This window comes from Podarcis liolepis (genome assembly GCF_965112155.1).
Source record: "Podarcis liolepis genome assembly, chromosome: 6".
NCBI lineage: Eukaryota > Metazoa > Chordata > Lepidosauria > Squamata > Lacertidae > Podarcis > Podarcis liolepis.
In genome coordinates this window covers 70,414,471-70,438,317 of record NC_139559.1, presented here as the reverse complement: position 1 = coordinate 70,438,317, position 23,847 = coordinate 70,414,471, and the positions used below count along the sequence as shown (strand labels likewise).

At 42.1% G+C, this 23,847-nt stretch overlaps 1 protein-coding gene across 9 annotated transcripts in view; it reads left to right on the top strand.

The window, feature by feature from the left end:
* ODF2L (outer dense fiber of sperm tails 2 like) overlaps positions 1-22,752 on the top strand; it is a 41,301-nt gene extending 18,549 nt beyond the window's left edge. For 5 of the 9 annotated variants that reach the window (XM_083511083.1, XM_083511082.1, XM_083511080.1 and 2 more), the window contains 13 exons: positions 741-803; positions 1,479-1,550; positions 3,473-3,589; positions 6,673-6,858; positions 9,591-9,700; positions 11,311-11,446; positions 11,870-11,980; positions 12,527-12,631; positions 13,680-13,838; positions 15,127-15,212; positions 15,306-15,468; positions 19,483-19,608; positions 22,172-22,752. In XM_083511083.1, coding sequence (XP_083367209.1) covers positions 741-803; positions 1,479-1,550; positions 3,473-3,589; positions 6,673-6,858; positions 9,591-9,700; positions 11,311-11,446; positions 11,870-11,980; positions 12,527-12,631; positions 13,680-13,838; positions 15,127-15,212; positions 15,306-15,468; positions 19,483-19,608; positions 22,172-22,300 — 1,563 coding nt within the window. In that variant the 3' untranslated portion in view covers positions 22,301-22,752. The remainder of the gene's footprint in view (positions 1-740; positions 804-1,478; positions 1,551-3,472; positions 3,590-6,672; positions 6,859-9,590; positions 9,701-11,310; positions 11,447-11,869; positions 11,981-12,526; positions 12,632-13,679; positions 13,839-15,126; positions 15,213-15,305; positions 15,469-19,482; positions 19,609-22,171) is intronic. The other 4 variants (XM_083511084.1, XM_083511077.1, XM_083511081.1 and 1 more) reach the window with 1 other exon arrangement.
* Positions 22,753-23,847: the final 1,095 nt, after the last annotated feature.

Sequence of the window (23,847 nt, the reverse complement as noted above, 5' to 3'; positions counted from 1 at the left end):
TGCAAGCACTTTCTTCACATAACTGCATATTGTACTTAAAATGCTTTGGCTTATGCTATACCTGAATCCTGCACGATGCCATAGGGACCCCATTATCAACTTTGCCTGGGCTGGAACACAACCTAGACAAACATTTTCTTATAAGAATTAAACCTTCAGTGCAGCAACGAAGTTGTTCCTGAACTGAAACAGGGCTGAGTTGATATCCACCTGTCCATTCTCTTGGCAGGAAATTTAGTACCTGATAACTTTTTAGAAAAAGATATCTGTTATTCCTATATGTGGAGGGCTGTAGGTTGGGAGAGAGCAGGCAGGTCTCACACGTACACAAACACAGGTCTTTTGAACAAGGGAAACTAATAATTTTAATTTTTATTATCTTATCATTGGATATTGCCCAGTGAATAGAATACTCCTTTAAACTATTACTTGGATAAGAAAAAATAAGTAGAATATCACTTCTCTCTCCCTTTTTTTTAAAGCTCAATTAATATAATAGACTTGTTGGACTTTAAAAAAAAAAAGACCTCTAAACATGTCAGATTTTAATTCACAAAGGAACTTTCTTATCTGCGCTTGTAGTTTTTATTTTTATTTTCTTAGTCCTTAACTGTAAATAGAGGGTATGGTCACTTGGAATGTTGGGAGTTTTATGTTGTAGGAAGTATGTTAAACGCGATATGTTGTATTCAATATTAAGTGACACTGAATCCGTTTTGTTTCATTTTTCTTATTTTTAGATTATCAGTACACAGATTGAAGATTTGATACGGAAGTTGACTGAAAGCGAAACTGAAGCTGTAGTAAGTTCTGTTCTTTGGGGTGTCCTCATTTCATTTCGTGAAGGCAGCACTACAGCCTGTTTTAGGCATTTTAAGCAGTTGCACATAGGATGAGGGAGCCATGGTGCATGTTGTCTCTTGTATTGTTATTGTTATTGTTATTGTTAGTGGCAGACACAGGATGGACACTGCAGCAAGGAGATGGCTTGTCCTCTCCCAAGGAAATGTCCACACCTTATTTATAGACAAAGCAGCATACGCCACTTTGGGTGGGATTTCCCATCACTTCACCTAACTAGATAGGTGGCAAATACCCAAAGCTTACAGATAGTTCCCCTTTTCTGGACCCAGAGCCCAACACTCCCAAGCCGCCAGATAGTGATAACATCAAGGCAAACCAATTAGTTTCTATCAAAGCAAGTGGATATAAACATATATGAGCTCACGGTTTTAACATCTACCAATTAATTGTAAGGTTATCTTGACTACCAAGATACCATTCTCAGAGCTTCTGGGAAAAGTTCACACAGTGTCTGGACTATTTTTGGGCCTGCTGATATCTAAATGAGACCTCTGTCATGAAAGCCAGTATACTTTCGATCCTTGTTCTCTCCCTCCCACTTGAGTTACAAATTCTTGCTCTCTAGCATGCAAATAATAATAATAATAATCTGGGTGTTTTTTTTCCCCTTGAAGGAACTCAAGCATGAAGTGCTTCGAAAAGAAAGGTATATTTTAGAGCTTTCTACTCAGCTTCAGCATGAGAAAGTAAGTTAGCATTTCCCTTTGTACAGCTCTTTTACTTCACCTGCCATAAGTTTATGTTTACCAAATTACATGATTTGACAACTTCACCAATCTCTTGTGGTTCCTGCTAGTTCTAAGCTAGATTTTGGTGCGTCCCAATATTTCAGTACGTTAACTTCCAGAATGAGAGTGTAGCTGTGCAGTCTCAGACGTGTCTACCCAGAAGTACCTATATACTTGAGTATCAGCCGAGCCGAATATAAGCCGAGGCACCTAATTTTAGCACAGAAAACTGGGGAAACGTATTGCCTCGAGTATAAGCCGGTTCACCACACCACAAACCTGGTGGTGGCGGCAGCGGTGGAGGAAGAACAAGCAGCCCAAAAGGGCTGCTTTCGGGCTGCTCGTTCCTCCGCTGCCGCCCACCTCACTCGAGTATAAGCCGAGGGGAGCTTTTTCAGCATAAAAAATCTGCTGAAAAAGTCGGCTTATACTCAAGTATATACAGTAAGTCCCACGGTATTAAGTGGATCTTATTCCCCGGTATGTCATGTGTTTAGGATTGCAGCCTAAGTGTATATCTTTTACTAAAATATGTGTTTTGTTATCCCCTTACCTTTTATTTGAAATGTATGTGCAATAGGATTGTGTTGAATTTGTGGAATGTATTAATTGAATTATTATTTCCTCTCCTTGGGTATTGAAATTTTATTGATAGGCAAATGTAGCATTTTATTTTATTTTTTAATATTGCTAGGTACTTGTTCATATCATCTGCTTGGGGGTTTTTTTAATAGTGTTTTTAATTTCTTCTATTAAAGTTAGCTGCTTTTCTTTCGGAAGGGCGCAACAATGGAATGTCTAGGCGCGCTTATTTATAACTAGAATACAAAGCTGGAAATGAATGAACGGCAGCTAAAATCTTACGTTCATTTTTCACATGGTATAGACCTCATCTGAAGACTTCAAAAAACAAAGCCATGTTTCACCTGCCCGCCCCCCTAATATTCTTAAGAGGGTCCCTTCTGCAGTGGCTGGAAATAGGGAGACAGAAAAAGGTCCTCCTTTCCTTCTGCTCTGCAGACAAGCCCTGGAGTCTCCCTATACCCCATTTCCTCCATATAAATATATCTTTTTGGCACATTAAAGGCCTATACAACTGATGGCAGAGACACCCACATTGAGTGTTCAGTTCGCAACCCTAAGACTTAAGGGTCCTTCAATGATCCCACTCCAAAATTTGTTTAACATGTGCTACTTAAACCATCATAATTAACTGGCTAGCATATTTTGAATTAAAGCCACATCATACATTAAAAGTACATTCAACAAGGCAACTAAAACCTAAACAAAACATGTTGGGTTAAAAGAAAAGAAAGTTTTCAGGTCCCCAATCCATGCACGTTTTACTTGGGAGGAAGCCCCAATGAACTTGGTTGGGATTTACTTCCGAGTAACTGTGGCCATTTTAATCTGAAATCTTAGGCACAGTACTGCACCCAGAGCTCAGAAACTGCTCATGTTTATGAAATTCCCTGTCGCAAAACACGCCCAGAACAATGGGAGTTTCGAACGCTGAGTAGATCAACCTAGGCTTCCCAACTGTGTATAACAACTGCAACAACAAAGTGACTTTTCCCATTTAAATTAGGCTGCCTGAATGAATATAAAGTTAACCAGGAGGACTCCATTCAGTTCTGGTGCTGAAAACAAATTCTTAGACTCGTAACGTGCTCAGAGGCAACTTGCTGTTTCAAATCTTGTTGGATGTCTTAATACCAGTCTCCACTTGGTAGATCCCAGGGTTCTAAAACAAAGGAAAAATTGAAGTAGATCTAGCAAGTCTAAAGTCTGCCTGCCCCTTCCATAGAATACGAAAGTTCATTATAGGTGCTGCCATGTAGATGTCATAATTTATTATGGGCTTTGTTTTATTATTTTAGGCTAATGTGTTAAAAGCATCTCGTCATTCCGAATCAACACAGTTGGTGCAGACTCACTTGCAATGCCAGATAGAGAGAAAGGAGGCTGAGAATAATCAACTGAGAACAAAATTTAAGGTTACTGGTTTTTGTTGGTTTTCCTTCTTTGATCGATTGATGATGGGGGGTGTTTTTGGCAGTGTTGGGGAGGGTCGCTATGGATTGAAGTTGCCAGTCACAAAGCAGCTATAAAAAATTTAAAAATCTCAGGTGCACTCTCTAAATTTCACGAGAAAAGCCACAAATTTGTTATATCTGTATCAGCCACATTCTGTCAAATAATTCATAAAGCTATATCTGCACTGGCACAATAATTGCTTATTTCAAGAAAACCCCTCTACACCTCCAGTCTGGAACTATAAATATAGTTCAGTTGACCTTTGGCCATAAATCATTGCATTTATGAATATCCCACGCCGACTCCAGGTCCATGTAAATAAAATGGGAATGCTTTGTTCATAGAAAGAGTTCACGTGTAATCTCTGTGGACCAATTTTCCGAACTGAAGAAGCCTCTAAAATGAGGTCACCAGCTTCTAAGTGTCCTTTATCTCAGGTTGATTTCCTTAAATCTCTACCCCAGCCAAATACTCCCGCAAACCAGTCCCATCACTGGGGACAATCTGCCTTGAAGCTCCAAAGCTCATCCGGTTGTACATCTGGCTGCTTGAAGGTTGGCGGTTCAAATCCCCACAATGGGGCGAGTTCCCGTTGCTCGGTCCCTGCTCCTGCCAACCTAGCAGTTTGAAAGCACTGTTCGAAAGTGCAAGTAGATAAATGGGTAGCGCTCCAGCGGGAAGGTAAACGGCGTTTCCGTGCGCTGCTCTGGTTCACCAGAAGCGGCTTAGTCATGCTGGCCACATGACCTGGAAAACTGCGGACAAATCCCGGCTCCCTCAGCCTGTAAAGCGAGAAGAGCGCCGCAACCCCAGAGTCGTTTGCTGTCAGGGGTCCTTTACCTTTTTTGTCTGGAGCAAGAGAAAACCCTTGAGCTTGGAGATCAGACAACGTGCTCAGCCTAACCAAGGTTCAGCTCATGGCATTACAGCATCGGGAGAAGTGGAGGAGAAGAAAAGTAGCCACGCTCCCCTCCTTAGTTGCTCACACGCTTGCCCTTGAACACTCAGCCATGTTTTGGACTAGCGTGATGTGCACGTCAGGCGTAGAGATTTTTTTTAAGCCGTGAGATGGAGAAACATGAAATAAATAATGCAAAGACTCACTGTTGGTTATATGAGCTGAAATACTGAGGTGTTAAATTCTTTTTTTAGAAAGAAATCAGTTTTTTTAAAATTAATTAATTCATTCATTCATTTCTATACTGCTTTATATTTTGAAGAAAAATCTCAAAGCGGTTTACAGCGTCTAAAAACATCAATGAAACAATCCAGAACCAAACATTTTTGAAGAAAGTCAAATCTAGAGTGTACAGTCAAAGCAACATAATTAACAGAAAACTAAAAGATTTCAAAATAAAACATTACAAAGGTCAACTACAGAATACATATTCAATGCAAACAAAGCTAACAAAAAAAAATCTTAAACATTTCCAAAAACAACAACACCATTGTGAAGTCAAATATAAAATACATATTTAAAACAGCATAATTAACAAGAGAATAAGGTTTTATCATAAGCATGACAAGGCTGTTTGGCAGGCACAAAAAGATGGGGCAAAGGAATCCAATAGTTAGGGTTTGTTGTCAGGCATAGTGATGTCCCTCTGGTCTCGCCAGGAGCCTCTTCAGTAGAGCTGGGGAGTCCCGTCCCCCCCGCCGCAAGGCCAGGTGGAAAAAGGCCTTGCAGGGAGCGGCCTATATTTATATTTATACCTGAGATTCCCCATACAGTACCTTCTTTTTTTAAAATGGCCCGTTTTTACATATTGAGAATTGGCGGTAAACTGAATTGCTTTTACAAAAAAACTTACATAAAACTGCTGTTGGCAACCCTCTTCACTGGTAATTTCTTCTCAAATGTTTCTGTAAGCTTTGTATAAGGATGCTCCAACCGCAGTCAGCTTCCATCTACCTTTAGCCTTCAAATACGTAGGCACAGGATTAGTAGTGCAACTATATAAAATCTTAAGCGCAACCAGACTTTAATATTTGCAGATATTTGAAAAATGTAGAACCACTTGCCGTACAAGCTGGTGTTATACCTATGTTTTTGTGTGTGTGTGTGTGTGTGTGTTCTGGTCATGCAAGTTGTGAAATGGTGACCTCTTGTGGGGACTTGATAAATAACACCAGTGTCCTCTCGCAAAAGGCAACTTCCGTTTGCCAGCAAATTTAACCTTTCTAGGTCAGGCCTCCACAACTTCTGGTGTTGTCCTTGTGAATTGCCCTTGGACAATATTTGGCTGCGTTCCAGGCCTGCCACAGGCAGATTTCACAGATACCAGTAGTATGTCTCATCAGGGACAGCATCCGTTGGAACACAGACATGCAGCATCACAGAGGAGGGACCAAACATTCAGAAATACACGCTTGGACAGGAACGCACATGTAGAGCCACTCGCACGATTGGCATTTCCACCTATTCTGACTCCAGTGCTGGGCTGAGGGGAAATGCTGTTCTTTTTTTTTACTCTCAAAGAGCAATTAGGGGTTTTTTCTCCAACCTAAACACTGTGATGCTTTTGTGCTAAGGCTGAATATCCTCTCCAAAGGGTAGCCAGAGGGAACTTTTCTCTCCTGACTGGGAGATACAGCTGCGAATCTGATGGGCTGTTTAGTGTGTCTTGCTGGGTCAGAAATGACCTCCTGGCCCCAGATTAGCCAACCTGCCACTGCAGTTTAAGTCAGTCTACAGAGTTTGACTGGCACCAAGTACTTCAAGGTTCATGTTTTCAACATTGAACAGAATCTTCAAAATACTTCAGCACGTGTTTCGATGTATTTTTTTTATTTAAAAAAAACCTTGTTAAACTATTTGAATTAACTTTCACATGTTACTTTAAATCTGTTGCCTTCAATGCTCTGATGAACCAAATCAAGCATCTCTGTTTTGTTTTGTTTTGTTTTGTGTCTTCTGTACTCCAGTTTAATCTTTTATACATACATGAAAGGGCAAACACACACACTGCCCCCACCCAGCTAATGCCCACCTCAAACTTTTCATGTTTGGAGCGTATAATAATCTTCTGTATTTCTGATGCAGACGGCAGAAAAGAACATTACAGAATGGAAACAGCAAGTCGGAGAATATAAGCAGCAGATTTTGGCTGAAAAGGACAGAAGAAAGGAGAGGCGGATTGCTCTGAAAAGGGCAGCTAGTGTTCAGAAACAAAGAGCGGAACTTTTGAAAGTAGCTGTGGAGAGCTTAATTTCCAAAATTAGAGAGAAGGTGAGTGATTGGGGAGGGAGCCATGGTTTCAAATTAATGAATAAATCGTGGTGTTACTCTCACAAAGCAGCAACAGGAGACCTGTGGTCCTCTAGTTGTTGCAGGATTTCCAACTCCCATCAACCCCAGCCATCTTTGCCAGTGGTCAGAGATGATGGGATTTGGAGTCCAACAACATCTAGAGACCCACAGGTTCCCTATCCCTGTCTGAAAGAACGTCAACAACGTCTTGATTTATAATAGTGGGAACTTTCAGGGGCATACTTTGCTTTCTGTGTCCATATTAATAAGTGTACACGATCAGATAATAGACTTGAGATGTCTGCATGTATATACTGGTAGTTTGGGTGTAAGAAAATATCTGAGAAGGTTATATTCTTTGGTTTGGGGAATCCCGCCTATGTGTTCAGCTCAGCTGGCCTCTGGTTGGCTGGAGTTAGCAAGCCAAGGTACCGTCTCCAGTCGTTTGAGTACACGGGCCCTTCATCAGCCAAAGTAACCAGATGCCATCCTACTAAACTGCGTGTAAAAACCTGAAAACAATCCTTTGGTGCTGGAGATGCGAAAGAAGTGTGGGAGCCCCCTGTGAGCTGCCCTGAGGTTTTTCATGGAAGAGTTGAATATAACTTGTACAGTGGTACCTCGGGTTACAGATGCTTCAAGTTACAGACTCCACTAACCCAGAAATAGTACCTCGGGTTAAGAACTTTGCTTCAGAATGAGAACAGAAATCGCGCAGTAGCGGCAGCAGGAGGCCCCATTAGCTAAAGTGGTACCTCAGGTTAAGAACAGTTTCAGGTTAAGAATGGACCTCCAGAATGAATTGAGTTTTTAACCCGAGGTACCACTGTGGGTAAAACCTCAGCGCCTAGGGCTTGCCGATCGCATGGTTGGCAGTTCAAATCCCCGCGGCGGGGTGAGCTCCCGTCTTTCGGTCCCAGCTCCTGCCCACCTAGCAGTTCAAAAGCACCCCTAAGTGCAAGTAGATAAATAGGTACCGCTTTATAGCGGGAAGGTAAACGGCGTTTCCATATGCTGCGCTGGTGCCGGCTTGCCAGAGCAGCTTCGTCACGCTGGCCGTGTGACCTGGAAGTGTCTCCGGACAGCGCTGGCCCCCGGCCTTTTAAGTGAGATGGGCACACAACCCTAGAGTCGGACACGACTGGCCCGTACGGGCAGGGGTACCTTTACCTTTACCACTGTATAGGAAAGATGATGCCACTGGAAACTCATTTCCTACATGAAGAAAACTTGTGAGGTGACTTATTCTGAAATAGGTGTCTAAACCGTTACATTAGGAAGTCCAGCTTTCTCTTGGTTGAAGTGCAGAGTGTTTGATGACCAGGACATTCACAGGGAAACCAAAATTTCCTATTTTACTACCAACCTTCAGTACACTTGATTCCATCAACAGTGTCTCCAAAATTTTTTACACATCACTTGGGAAGACAGGCGAACTAATGCCAATGTACAGGAAGAAGCAAAGATCACCAGTGTCAAAGCAAGTGATTCTTCAACATCAACTTCGTTGGACTGGTCATGTTGTGCGAATGCCAGATTATAGTCTTCCAAAGCAACTACTCTGTTCCGAACTTAAAAATGGAAAGTGTTTATAGACTCTCTCAAGGCAAATCTTTAAAAATGTAGTATAAACACTGACAACTGGGAAACACTGGCCTGCGAGTGCTCCAACTGGAGAACGGCCTTTACCAAAGGTGTGATGGACTTTGAAGACGCTTGAACTCAGGACGAAAGGTAGAAGCGTGCTAAGAGGAAGGCACGCTTGGCAAACCCTTACCATGATCAACTCCCGGCCGGAAACCAATGTCCCCACTATGGAAGAACGTGTGGATCCAGAATTGGCCTCCACAGTCACTTACGGACTCAGTGTTAAGACCATATTTGTGGAAGACAATCTTGCTCGGCTATGAGTGATCATCAAAGAAGAAGATAATTAGGGACAGGAAGCTTCAAGCTGGGGGTGAAATGCAGCCCTGCAGGCTTTCTTCACTCCCCCATCAGCTCTGAATTGTGCTAGTTTTATTCCATTACTAGTTTTATTCCAGATTTAGATGCAGCGGTCTGCCCACCCATCTACAAGCCTGCTTATTTGACCGCATGCAGTTCATCACTGCCCATGCCTACCAGCTGACTGCTTTTGTGCAGAGCTGCTCTGGTGGCAAGGCATGCTCCAAGTGACTTGATTTAGAAATACTGCTTTAAAATTCCAATTGTAATACTGTGTTCCTTGCTGTCAGTGATGTCATGGGCACTAGCCAATCAGGTGCCCGTAGCAGTTGAAGAGGAAGAAAAGTAGCCAAGCAACAGACTAATCCCTGTCTACAAATGGCATAGGAGATGTGATCTGGAGTATTTTCTATAACCAAAAAGCTTACAGGCATGGCCTCATATTTCACAGTTGGGAAATGTCTGTATAGAACTTTCAAATACCTCGTCTAGGGAAACGCTCTTAGCAAGTTTAAAACTTCTGTTTTGCTGGAAAGTTAGTACAATCGCTTAGGTTCCAGCTGATTCTTGTGTTTCAGGATTTTATTGGTGTGTGTTTATGTCGAGATTTCAAGCTTTTCAAGTTTTTTACATTATTCCATACTACTGCAATACACCTGGAAACTGCTTTGAATGAAAATACCTCCTGTGTCTAGGGAATCGGGAAGAATTAAACAGAAAATGAGTTCTTATATTACATGGTCTGTGTTTTGTACATTCTCCAGGAAATCCAATTGTCTGAGGTACTTTCAGCTTGTAATGTCTGGAAAAGTCATCACGAGGCAGTGGTAGATGAAAAAACCAGGTTAGAAGTTCAGGCTGAAACTCTGAAAAAGTAAGTTAATGCTTAATACCTCTTTGCAAATAATCAGTCTCTTTATTAAAAATGAGGAACCGGGCTAATATGGTTGTTCTAGGATTTTGCATGTGCTTTTTTTAGTCTGCCCTCCCCAAGTGTGTTTACTTGACAACCCTTCACTGTGGGAATGGGATGTAGCAATATTTTCATCATCTCCTGTGTTTTCAGTGCTAGACACGGAGGAAAGGAAACCAAGATCACATTTAACGGTTATGGTTTCTCCTCCCCACAACAACAACCAAAAGAATAATAATGGGGAAACTGTTGCTAGTCAAAGAGCTGCAATTCCTAGCATCCTTAAACAACTACAGTTCCCATGATTCCTTAGAGGACTCTGTTGTGACGTTAACAGATGAGAGTGCTGGAGGTGAAATAGTGAAACAGTTAAATAGTTACCCAATCAGAACCCAGGGGGGTGGAGTCAGAGGGACTATAAAAATCAGCTCTGGGAAGGGCGAGTTTGTTGGGAGTTGGGTGGTTGGTTGGAGTGGGAGTGAATTGGGATAGAGTCTGTGGGTAGGTTGAGTTAGCGTAGCGAAATAAGCTGATTTAGGAACAGTTAGGAGCTAGGAAGACAAGTAAATATCTGAGAGGTGGTTTTGTGAGTGAGAGCAGGTAGCGGAAGTTATAGGTCTGGATAGGGACCCCATGAATGTAATTGACCGATACCATTTATGAAACCACATGCTTGTTAAACTGCAATAAATAAACAGAAGTTTATGTTCCAATTTAACCCTGACTGGACTCAGTAATTTACCAGGTAGGGCCTGGGTGGTGGCAGCGAGAAATAAAGTGGTGGCACAGGGATCAATAGACGGTGAAACGTCCGGGGACCCTGTGTGATCGCCACATCCGTAACTGTTAAAGTGGCATAAGAGCACTTTAAATGCATGGTGGTGGATGTGACCCAAGCAGGATAGCGAAGGTACGGGTGTGGATTGCGTGAGGTTCTGGTGGCCAAACGCTTGCGATCATAGTGCAGCTAAGGTCAATGTATAGGCAAGTATATTAGAAGAATTAAGGTAAGCAGGGAGGCAGAAGAAAAGTGAGTTCGGAATCTTGGTAGTGAATGATGATTGGATGAGAGTTTGAAAGGGAGTTTGAATGCTGGTGGCGAGACATATGAGCTTTGAGCCAGAGTGGAGATTGGGAGTGGGTGGTGGCAGGTTCGAAGCAGAGATTCCTATTTAGTGTGATGTAGGCCATTGTTGAAGAGGAACGTTTTCACCTGGTGCCTAAAATATATATAATGAAGGTGCCAGACGAACCTCCCTAGGGAGAGCATTCCACAAACGGGGGCGGGGGGGGGCACTGTAGAAAAGGCCCGTTCTCTCTCTCTTTTTAATAGTTTTTGTTGAGTTTTTCATTTTTATCATGATAATAACAGTTGCCACCCTCCAGACCTCTCGTGGAGGAGGCACACAAAGAAGTGTTTATACATGATCAACATGAAACACGTACATCTAAAATTGCTTCTAAGAAGCGGAAAGTAAAGTGGATGTAGTTAAAGCGCAATTTAGTTACCATTTAACTTAATGACATTATGCAAAACAATTTCTACACAAGTTGTGTTTGAAATGTTAAAGGCAGATAGCTGACCGTCTGATGGAACTGAGAAGACTTCAAGATGTCGGAAGGAGGTCAACAAATGAGATCCTTGGGAAGCTCAATGCCATCACCTCTGAAAATGAGAAGATTTCACTTGAAAATATTAAATTAAAGGTAAGCTCATCTACAAACCGCAACTGTAGTTATTCCAATTTTAGTTAGGAATTCCACTTTGGGAGAGCACCTTAATCCTTAATTTTAGTTATACATTTCGATTCTTGCCTGTCGGGGTTAGTATCATAGCAATTTTACGGATGGTTAAATTGAAGCAGAAATATTTTCTCACCAGCTTTCTAAACGTATTCGGAATATTTATACCACTCTTATGTATGAATTACTCAGAAGTAGTTCCTTCAGTGGGACTGTGGTACAGGCAGATCTGTTTAGGATCGCGATCCTGTCCTTGTTATCTGCATAGAAACATCTCGGTGATAATATATGTAGTTTAGTTTTACTTACGCTACACAGTATTTGTTGTTGCGGCATTAATCATGTTTTGGCAGTACGGTATTTATTAAAGACGTCTCCTTTCTGTAGGCATCTTTTGCATCTTTGGAAGGAAGCATTGTCTCGGCCGAAGCTGAACTTGTGGACTTACGTGAGGAGGCACACCAGCAAGAAAATATAATTGAACATTATAAAAATGAGGCAAGTTGATGTCTTGGGCATGCATAGAATCCCACTACCTCTTGCAGAGAACAGCACCATCACCAAAATTCATTCCGCTGGTATATTCCTAGGTCCAAACCAAAATATACTCCGTATATGTTCAGCCCAGACACTGAAGTCTAGCTCCAAGGGCCTTCTGCCGATTCCCTCACTGCAAGAAATGAAGCTACAGGGAACCAGGCAAAGGGCCTTCTCGGCAGTGGCACCTGTCCTGTGGTGCGCCCTCCCACCAGATGTCAAGGAAATAAACAACTGTCTGACTTTTAGAAGACATCTGAAGGCAGCCCTGTTTAGGGAAGTTTTTAATGTTTGATGTTTTATTCTGTTTTTAGTGTTCTGTTGGGAGCTGCCCAGAGTAGCTGGGGAAACCCAGCCAGATGGGCCGGGTAATCATCATCATCATCATCATGTTTGTGTGTGTGCATAAAATAAAATATTTGTGCATATAATTGATAATTCTTACGGAAAAAACATACATAATTTTAAAAAATACAATGCTCATATATATATAAACTATTGTTCTAGGTGGGGAAATTAGAAATGGAAGCTGAGGAACTCAAAGCCAGGTATGAGAAGGTCATACATGAAGGCAAAAAACTAATGGATGGCAAAGATTTAGAAAATGATGTGGTGAGTATAATAATAATAATAATAATAATAATAATAATAATAATAATAATAATTTTAGTAATTGTACCCCACACATCTGGCTAGGTTTCCCCAGCCCCTCTGGGTGGCTTCCAGTGTGGTAATTATATGTGTGGAAGTTCTTTTTTCATTTTCTTAGAAAAGACTATGCAAGATTCTCTGATTACAGTTTAAACATAACGTATTACTTTACTTAGCTTATTGAATCATATTTACATGAAAATAGTTATAGAACTAGAGATAGGTCAATAGATAGATAGATAATGATATATTGATACACACACACACACGAGCCTGGCAAATATGTACAGACTTATATTCTGAGTCACATAGCAGCTTAAAACAACACCTGCACACAGTAAAACTCACTCTATATATCAGAGCTTTCCAAACTTTTCATGTTGGCGACACACTTTTTACACATGCATCTTTTCGTGACACAGTAATTCAGTTTTACTAGCAAACCAGAGGTTAAACTAACCCCTTTCCAGCCCCGGGAAGAGCAAGGGGAACGTTTGTGCGACACACTGCAGCCGACACACTAATGTGTCTTGACACACAGTTTAGAAAGCTCTGCTTTATATACTTCGACACAGCTTTGTTACAGCGTTCAGAAACTTTTACCTGAGAGTTATTGTTGTTCTACTTTTATTTTTACGCCACTGTTTGCATGTCACGTAAACAAAGATATATCTCAATGCCACCGTTTTAAAAACAGTTTAAATGAATAAAATGAATAAAAACTACCAAAAAAAACCTCTCTCTCTCCATGGTTGGTAACAGACCTAACTGAAAAAACTGCCTACTGTAGATTTTATCACAGGATTTTATGCTACATTAACCCTTTTGGGTACACCTCTCCCATATGCAGCCCGTATAAAAACATATGCCTCCTACAGTATATTTTGTCTTTGTTCAAATATGTTTCATATTTAGTAGTTTGAATATGGGAGAGTGTGCAAAATTACTCTCTCTTTTCTTTCTTTTTTTCACTTATCCTCCCCCCCCCCAACCCGACGCGGCTGCACAGGTGAGGGGCCAGTCGGAGGCTCGCTTGAAGGAGTTAGAACATGCCCGTGATTTACAGAAAGCAGCCGAAGGGAAACTGCAGAAGTGTCAGGAAAGCCTGCTGGCCTGCCAAAAGAGCTGTGTAGATAAATCCAAAACCATTAGGGAACTTCAGGCTCAGGTGCTTGGAGGAAAATACTCTTTTTTTCCACAAAACATCTAAACGAGCGTGCGAGGAAGGCTGGGAAACTCAGCGGTTTGCTTCTCGGGATTCTGATTTCTGAGTCGTTCAGAAGGGAAACGTCTTGCCTGCTGAGGGCACTCCTGTCACCTCCCTGTTTCCCGCAGCTCAAATGTTCCATTTCTAAAGCATGTTGGTGCTTTTCGTGAGAATGGTCTGCTCGATTAGTTTGGAAGGGAGGCCAATGTTCTTTCCGGGCTCAGTTTGAAGTGTTAGATCTGACCTTTTCAAGCTGAAAATGACCCAAGTCTATTGAGTATCGGGAACATCCTTCTCTCTTGTGTGAACTTGTTCTTGTCTCTTTGATGACAGGTGGAGATGAGGGGAGAGGGCCTTTGCAGTTTGCGGTACCCCAGTTTTAGAACAGTCTCCCAAGAGACTTCCCTGTCTGCTTTTAAGCGAGTCTTTAAGATTGTTTCACTCTGCTGGGTTGCACCCACCTGATTAAATGGCTGTCAGGATGGAGGAGCTTGTAAGGGGTGCTTCAGAGAGCAATTTGCTCCAGTGATGGCTAATGCTTAAGGGAGGCGGTTGCTTCAGAGAGCAGTTTTCTAGTCTCTGAAGCACCTCCCACCCTCCTTTTTTTATCTTCACTTCACTTCAGAAAGTTGCGAGACCGTAGTGGCTTATGCCCTGGGTGATAATATTCAGCTTTCCTATGAGGGAACTTTGTATGCATCCAAAACAAGTTTTTGTCATATATAGTAATAATAATAATAAAAAATTATTTATACCCTACCCTTCCTGGTTCTGAAAACTGGGCTCAGGGCAGCTAACAACAAATTTAAAACACTTAATTGTGATACAAAAAAACCCAACAGCATAAAATACAGTATAAAAGTGTGAATAACAATAAATTCAAAGTTCAAAAATCAATTTAGGGGGAAATCCATCCAATAAACATTAGATGATCTCCAGGGCTAGCTGGCTAACCCTGTTTGAACCAGCGAGGAGGCCAGGGGAGAATTAGCTGTGGGATCCCAGAGCAGGTAATCTTCATAAAAAGGGAAGGGGAATAAAAGATGAGGCTAAATTCAAATTGAAAGCTGCAATCTGTCTCACAGGCCCTGCGGAAGGAGGCTAGAGTCCTATTTTTTGGTTAACATTAATTCAGGGCTTTTGTCATGAATTAGTCCTGGTGATAAGTGATGTGAGGATTTGCAAAGAGCTAGCACCTCGTTTTCAGCCTACAGTTCTGTGGGTTATGTCAGAATCCCTGCTTTTACAGGTAGTCGAGAATGACAGTTTCTTGAAACAGCTTGCTTTAGAAGAGGAGAATCGCAACATTCAGCTGAAATACGAAGACGTTAAAAGGTAAATGTGACATGTCTCCTGCCATTCAGAATTCCTTTCTTTCTTTTTCTTTCTGTCGTAACCCTACACTAACACTTATACTTGACTTAAAAGAAAACTAGAAGAAACGGAACTAAAGAACAAAGAGCTTGAAAATCAGTTGGCAAGCCAAGAAGAATGCCTTCAGAAAACAGAACTGCAGTTCAAACAGAAACTTACGAGCTATGATGCGTTAACCAGACAACTGGAAGCTGCTTTGGAAGATGGAAGGAAGAAGGTAGGCCTCGTCTTGAGTGTTTTGAGTATATGCATTTTTTAATGTACCTGTTGTTCATATGCAGATGCCCCCCCCCCCCAAAAAAGAGGCAGTTGCTTCTCTTCTCAAAACTCCATGGAGCACACTGTCTCTGTGAGAGACTCTCTCCAGGACACTCAACCCCTTCCTATGCCACACCTTCCACTGACTCTGCACCTTCCTCAACTGCTTTTGCCTGGCTGGAATGTATCATTGAACTGTGGTGATAGAGGATAGAGAGGTGTTAGCGTGCGGCGTTTCAACCTCTGGCTTTTGCCTGGCTGGAGAAAAGGAATCATATCTGTTGCCCCACCAACTTTTGCCCCACCTACCAATGGCATGCAGCCCCCCAGAAGGGGGGCTAAGACATATAAAAACATTTTTTAAATGCCAAACATTACAAAAAAAAATCCGTATTTTTCAGTGCATAAGATGTATCAGATTACCCCTATTATTATATTTAACCCAAAAAAAGAAAACAAAACCTTGAAATAGATTGGCAGCAGAAAATAGTTGAGCTTTTGGGGGGCAATCGCTTGTTGCTGAAGGAGAACCAAGGGGTAGGACATAAAGGCAGAGCCCATTTCATGCTGTTGAGCAAACCGAGCTGAGGAAGGTGGGGAGCAGGGGGGTGGATGTTTACGGGGAGAGAGAAAAGGAAAGAAGGGTAAAGAGAGGTAGCCAAGGCAGCCCTCACTCTAGTCGTTGAGCCGGCAGGGGCTGCAGGAGGCAATCCACTCACCAGCACATAGCTGGAAGGGGGAGGAGAAAGAGGGAATAGTGGCAGGAAAGCCTGCTTCGGCCTGCCCAAGCCAAAATCCCGGACATTTGCTTAAATATGAAAAAAATCCCCCCTCCCAATTCCCATGTCCCGTGCATAAGACGTCCCCCAATTTGTTACTAAAGTTTTAAAGCAGAAAACCTTGTCTTATACCTGAACAGATACAGCACAGTGGGCGCTCGGGTTGCGAACGTGATCCATGCGGGAGGCACGTTTGCAACCCATAGCGATGTGTCTGCGCAAGTGCAGGTCACCATTCGGCGCTTCTATGCATGTGCAAAGCACGATTTAGTGGTTCTGCGCGAGAGCCGAATGGTGATTTATTGGGCAGCTATGCGTGCATGCATGTGGGTCGTGAGCGGCACTGTGGTCTAAACCACTGAGCCTTTTTGGCTTGCCAGTCAGAAGGTTGGCGGTTCGATTCCCGCGATGGAGTGAGCTCCCGTTGCTCTGTTCCAGCTCCTGCCAACATAGCAGTTCGAAAGCATGCCAGTGCAAGTAGATAAATAGGTAACACTGCAGCAGGAAGGTAAACAGCATTTACATGTGCTCTGGCTTCCGTCACGGTGTCCTGTTCCACCAGAAGCGGTTTAGTCATGCTGGCCATATGACCCTGAAAAGCTGTCTACGGACAAATGCGGGCTCCCTCAGCCTGAAGCAAAATGAGCGCCGCATCCCCATAGTCAGTCACCTTTGACTGGACTCAACCTTCCAGGGGTCCTTGGTCTTACTTTTTTTTAATGCATGCACAGGTATATGTGTGTGTATACAAACAAACACATGCAAGTGCTTGTTAAAAATGCAGGTGGCAAGCTTTCTCTCACACTGGTGAGAACTCTTCTTCCAAGGTGATGTCTGCTACGACACATGTGCAAATCATCTAAAATGGATGGGCAACTTATGATCCCACAGGTATTGTTGGACTCCCAGCTTCTGTTGGTCCCAGCCAGCTTGACCAATAGTCAAAGATAATGGGAGATGAAGCCCAAGATCATCTGCATGGCCACCTGTCCCCTGTCTCAAAAGTCAAAGAAATTATGTTTCCCACCATTAGGCAAATTTAATTGCTCAATTAATTGGCTAGCAGCATAATATTGTATATATGTCTACTTGAAAATCAGTCCTGTTGAGTCCAATGAGGTTTATTCCCCAGAAAGTAGATATAGGATTGCATCTTAAAACTCATAGGATGAATTAACTTAGATTTCTCTGATAGGGCGACCACTCCCTAGAAGTCACACCTTTTATTTCCTCTAGACTTGGATTGGTGGATCTGTGCCTGGGTCAGATCCCAGAAAAGGATTAAAGGATATCCTTTTTGGATGACAGAGTATTGTGTGAGAATAGTGAATCTCCTAATCCAGAATAGTTCCTCCTTTTGTGCAAATGCTAATTCTCAAAAAGTGTTTTATGACTCCCTAGAAGTCATACTTCACAGCCTGGTCCCCCCCCCCCCATGAGACATTGTGGCACCGCAGTACAAGAAGTTTTTGGGTATTTCTTGAAGAATTTGAGGAACAGCACTAATGTATTTTCTCCTTCCACTCATTAATCTTTGGAATCAAGCCACTAATGAGTCATTGGTGAGGGGAAAAGGTACTCTATACATGCCCCAAAGCATTCTTTTCGTATGACTGTTTACATATTCCAGGGTGAACGCTGACATTGAAAATTGATTCCAGACCTTAGTTCTGGCTTAAATTATGCACCAGGAAAAAAGACCCACCTTGAACTAATCTCTAACTTAGGCTGGTTTCATACATTGATTAATGGCACTGCTGCCCCATGAAAACGAAAATGTGTGGGTGAAGCAGCCTCCCGTGGGGTTCAGGTAGTTTTTACAGTGGTGCAGTTAAAATTACCTGAACCACATGTGGACGAGATCTTTAGACAAATGCCTCTTATGTGAAGCAGAAGTTCTCTTTGCAACTTGTTTTCGCCACCCCACCGTTGGTGTTTTAAAACACTAGCGAATGTATGCAGTTTTCAGAATGCATATTTTAACTGAAAATACGCATTTCGGTGCACCATTATTATTTTTAACCAAGAGCTACATTGCAAAATCTGGAGAAATGTGAAAACCGCATGATAACGATTCTGAATTCCCATAGGAGTCCAGGAAGTGCAAATTAGGTCCTTTTGTTTAAAAATGCAAACCAGGCAAAACTGAGCATTCCTAATAAGGACATCACCTTTCCCCCATTATAAAGCTTTCTGGAGGTGTTTTTCTTTGCCAGGTTCTCTACTTACATTTGGAATAGGCATCTTTTGTAATGTGCCTAAGCATTTTGGCAAGTCAGGCGTGCATTTGTCCAGGATATCAGCCCAGTCACTGTTGTTCAGAGACTTGGGACATTCTCATCTAAGCGGTCCCCATGTTAGATGCACCTCCTGGGGGCATTTTTAATAATAATAATAACAACAACAACAACAACAACAACACTATAATTTATTATTTATACCCCTCCCATCTGGCTGAGTTTCCCAGACATTCTGGGGAAGAGTCTCAGCTGAATAGCTCACTGACCGAGAAGACTCCTATATAGCACACCAACCCCAGCCAGCGTGATAAATTATCAAGGAAGATGGGGAGTTGTCGTTCAAAACATCTGGAAAACTCCAGATTGGGGGACGCTGGTCCAACAGGTACCAGAATCCCATATACAAAGAACTTTAAAGGTCAACACCAACATTTTGAATTGAACCCCAAAATGGACTGGGAGTTATTGAAGGTTTCAGAGCTGGCCTGATGTGATCTTGCCACTCAGTCCGTGTTAAAAATCCAGTATCTTTGTTCTGAAATGGTTGCAGTTTCTAGCCTGGCTTTAAGGGGAGCTGCACCACACAGTAATCCAACCTGAAAGTTACCAGGGTATAGATAATTTAGATTTGAATGAGGAAAAAGCATAAAGCCAGTCGCACAAATGTGGTATTCAATAAAGGTGAGATAATAATGTTCATGTAATACATAAACTAGCAGTGTTCCTCTTGATTAAAAAATAAGATCATTATCCTGCGATTTTTATCTGTACTCTGTTGATTGATAAACGTGATCTTTCCGTATCAGTCTTCCTTTTATCGTTTTCTCATGAAACACATTTCATCTTAAATGAAAACCTCACTGCTGTTAACATTTGGTATTGCAACTTGAAAGGTAAGGGTTTTGAATATTACATTTAGATGGACAGGATAGGTTTGACTCTTTGTTGTCTCAGTTAAAAGAGGAGGTGGAAAAAATTGCATCGAAGGAGCAAGCCTTTCAGATGAAAATATTGGACCTAGAGAATCAATTAAGACGGAAAAAAGAAGAGCAGAGGCACTTGTCTAGAAGACTGGATGCTGTGAGTAGACTCCCATTCCCTCAAGAATTTTGTTCTGTGTGGAGCCAGGTCATCTAGTCTAGCTCTCTTTTTGCTTTAATGTTACTTTTGTTATTTTAAGATTATTGTACATTTGCCTGCTGTTGTTCAGTTTTAAGTGGGTATAATGTGGCATGTGGTTCTTTTATTGCGTTTTATTGTTACTGCATTTTGTGAAAAACTGTGTACCAACTTGAAGGGGCAACTGCATCCTAAAATATGGCATCATATATCTGGTAAAGAAATGGTCTATTGTCCTTTGTGCTTGGCGGGAGTATTGAATCAGATGTGTACCTCTGGCCAGCCTCTGCTGGTGGTGGCAGTTCCCCTTCTACTTGCCATACGGGCTGTGGCAAGGTGGGGCTAAAACAGCCCAGGTTCCAAGCTGGCCCAACTCTGTCACATGATGCACTGGCTCCAGGCTGCTCCTGCACCTTCTACCCTCGTTGGTATGCTCTGCAGGGCTGCAAATACGACTGTGGCTCTGCCACTGAGGCTGAACTTGCACCTTCAATAGGTTTTGTCTTTGCCAGTTTTTGTAGTCAGTAGCAGAAGGCACTGCTTGCAGATCTGCTGCTGGAGAAATCCTCTGTATGTATGAGTATGTGCAAACCCATGAGGAATTATCTGCTTGGGACAGCTCATTTAAGAGCAGCGGAAAGAAAACTGCTTAACAATATTTGTACGTTTAGCTTGCCTTTTTTTCTACTGCCGTGCATCTAGCCGATGGTTTGGGAGATTCCAGCAGGGAAGCCATAGGAGCCTGTTAACCACAATCACAGACACAGGGCCTTTGGCACCCTAAAAACCATCAGATTTGCTTTGTGGCATCAGCTTCACGAAGCAAACAGAATCTTACGCTGCAGTAACATCTGTTAGCCTTTACGAACATAGGAAGCTGCCTTTGTACCAAGTCAAATTGTTAGTCCATGTACCTCAGTATTGTCTTCTGCATGCAAAGGCTGTTCTCTACCACTAAGGACACGTGTGTGTGTGTGTGTGTGTGTGTGTGGTGTGTGTTTGGAGTATATATAATTTCTCCCCCCCCCCCAGCTATTGAAGGGATCAGTAGCTTCCCCCATCCGCTGACCTTTAATTTTAGTTTTGTTAACTGCTTCCAAGCATCCCACTGGGGCACATGGTACATAGGAATCGTAGGCTGCAGGATACTTCTTTCTCCAGCAGAACTCCCTTTCTTTCCACATTTCAAGACTGGTATATTATGTTTTAAGCATTTTCCACTTCAAATTTTACTTAGGCTGACAGAATAAATATGAAAGTAATAATATTCATGCATAAGTAGAGTGCCGTTGAGTTAACACAGAACATATTCTTAATTCATCTCACATCCATGCAGACACACAACGTGTACATATATATATATTTATATTGGGAATACGTTATGAAAAGGGAAATACAGAACAGATTGTTGAAGTAATTTGCTGGAAGTAGGGTTGAATTGTAAATAGTTACTAACAAGGCCCAGAACTGCTTAAACGTGTATGATTGTTAGAGGGTATCGCAATAATATAAAATAAGAAACCCAAGTCCCAAGAAAGTAATTTGCTTGATCGCTTTTAACCAGAAGTGATTACTACACATAAAAATAATGTGCAGCCCTTACAAATTCTGGGACAGTTTTGACATTTATTCTAACCACATGTACTTTTAAAGATTATGTTCTAGTAAACATAAAAGCAAATCCTAAGAATCCCGTGTAGATTTTATGGGGCTGGTGAATTATGAATGGATCCAATAAAAGTACTATCAATCATTTTGTTTTAACAAGTACCTGTGGTACCAGAAACATAATTTAAATTGGTTACAGGTGGAATCTTTTTTCTTTTTCTTTCTTTTTTTGTCTTTTTTTCTTTTTTTTCTTTTTTTTTTTTTGCTTAAAAGAAAAACATGGCTTCTGGGATTGTAGTGGATGATGATGCCACTGTTGCCCTTTCATGAAAAGTTAGGTTGAACCTTTAGGATTAGCTCTTGATGGGGCTCTATAGCCATGTTTTCAAGTGGAAGGTTGGTTAGAGATCAGGGTTATTTGGGCTCCCCGGTGAAAATAGGTTGGGTCTCTTGCTAGAGAGAAAATATGTTAAGATTTTTGGGACACCAGGTGCATTTTTTCAAGTATCGGTTTTGAACTGATAAATAACAATCATAAAAATAATCCATCTTAATAGGTGTCCATCATTCCTTCTCTTTCTGATACTCAGGTGCGAGTGCCAATGCTTAAGTAATTAAAATGGCGCCATTCAAGCACAAGGCAGAGATTTCAGAAGCCCCAGCAAAGCCCTGACGTTTGTAGTGAAAAAATATTTAAGGGAATCCAAAAACAGTCCAATGAGAACTAAGCATGAAATACTAACTACGGGGAGGAGCACAGTGAGGCAGAAACCAGATGGGAAGGAGAAAGAATTGGAGACTTCTAGCAGAGAGGATGCCTATTCTCTGAGATAGTAGACAGGATGAGCGTTCCACCATTTTGTTGTAGGCCTCACTTGAGTTTACTGATACAGTTTCTTCGGTTTCCCCCCCTCAGAGAGAGAAACATCGTCAAATGTCCTTGAAAGAGTTGGAACACAGCCTTCAAAGATCAGAAAACCAGAACCAGAGTATCCAGAATTATGTGAAGTTTCTGAAAACATCCTACTTAACCATGTTCGGTTGAAGTTTCTCGCTTCAGCAAGTATCTCCGGGGGCGGCGGGGCGGCAAGCAAACCATGGTAAAGGAAGACTTGGGCACAGCACCAGACCATAGTTTTTGCAAAACAAAGCCACGATGGGTAAACCAGCAACAGGCATTCAAACAATCCATAGTAAATCATGGCTTAGTAAACAAAGCCAGTTTCAAAAAATCCTTTGGATTGTTTTGTTTTTTGCAAAAAAATTAAAATAAAACCCTTTGCAAATCAGTTACAACTAAGAAAACAGGCAGCTAGTAGAAATGTGAATGTAGAGTATACTTGTTCATTACTTCTTCTTTTTTACCGAAATGGTTTTTAAAGGACTCAACTCCTGATAATTATATTGGGTTCTCTAAGATTTCTTGGTTTATTGACTATGAAAAGTCAGCACTGACTTTGGTTTTACATTTAATTTATAATAAAAATTTGAACATTTTCCTTGCTTTATTTTTCATATCTGCTATCCTTCACTCCCCCGCTCCCTTCTCACGTCACTCCTTCCCTAAACCAAAACAGCCTTGCACCCTGATGCTGATCCCTGTATATGACCTTTGTGGCTCAGTGCCCTTGCTCCATGTCTGCCCTTGTCTCCTCTTTGCCACTCACCCAGCCCTGCGCTCACCCCAGAGGAAGGTTGGGATTCCTGCACCCCAACACTTTGAAGACACACACCAACTTAGTTCAACACAGCTGGACTGCCAAGGAGAGAAAGCACATGAAACACTATTCATAGTTGTGCTTTAGCGGTACCTGCAAATAGTGGCCATTTCGCTGTTCAACCCTGGCTCCAGATCATTTATGGACACTTCACATCACTATTTCCATTGGGCTTAATACAGATGCAAATATCACTTAACTCCTCTCACCTGGCTGTCAGACATCTTCTTCTTCTTATTGCTATTATTATTATTACATACATGCCCCGCCTATCTGGCTGGGTTTCCCCAGCCACTCTGGGTGGCTCCCAACAGAACCCCCAAAAAGAATAAAACATCAAACATTTAAAAACTTCCCTAAATAGGGCTGCCTTCAGGTGTCTTCTAAAAGTCAGACAGTTGTTTAGTTCCTTGACATCTGATGGGAGGGTGTTCCACAGGGCAGGCACCACTACTGAGAAGGCCCTCTGCCTGGTTCCCTGTAACTTCGCTTCTCTCAGGGAGGGAACCGCCAGAAGGCCCTCGGAGCTGGACCTCAGTGTCCGGGCTGAACGATGGGGGTGGAGACGCTCCTTCAGGTATACTGGGCCGAGGCCGTTTAGGGCTTTAAAGGTCAGCACCAACACTTTGAATTGTGCTCAGAAACGTACTAGGAGCCAATGTAGGTCTTTCAGGACCGGTGTTATGTGGTCTCGGCGGCCACTCACAGTCACCAGGCCTACTTTGTAGGTAACTGTATTTCTGCTGATACAGTTTCATACAGAAATCCAACATTACTTTTTATCCTCCCACGTTGCTCTTCACAAGGCCGCAGAGTAGTCATATAACTTCTTTTAAGGAAAGCCAGATGCTATGACGATTGTTGACCCCGTTGT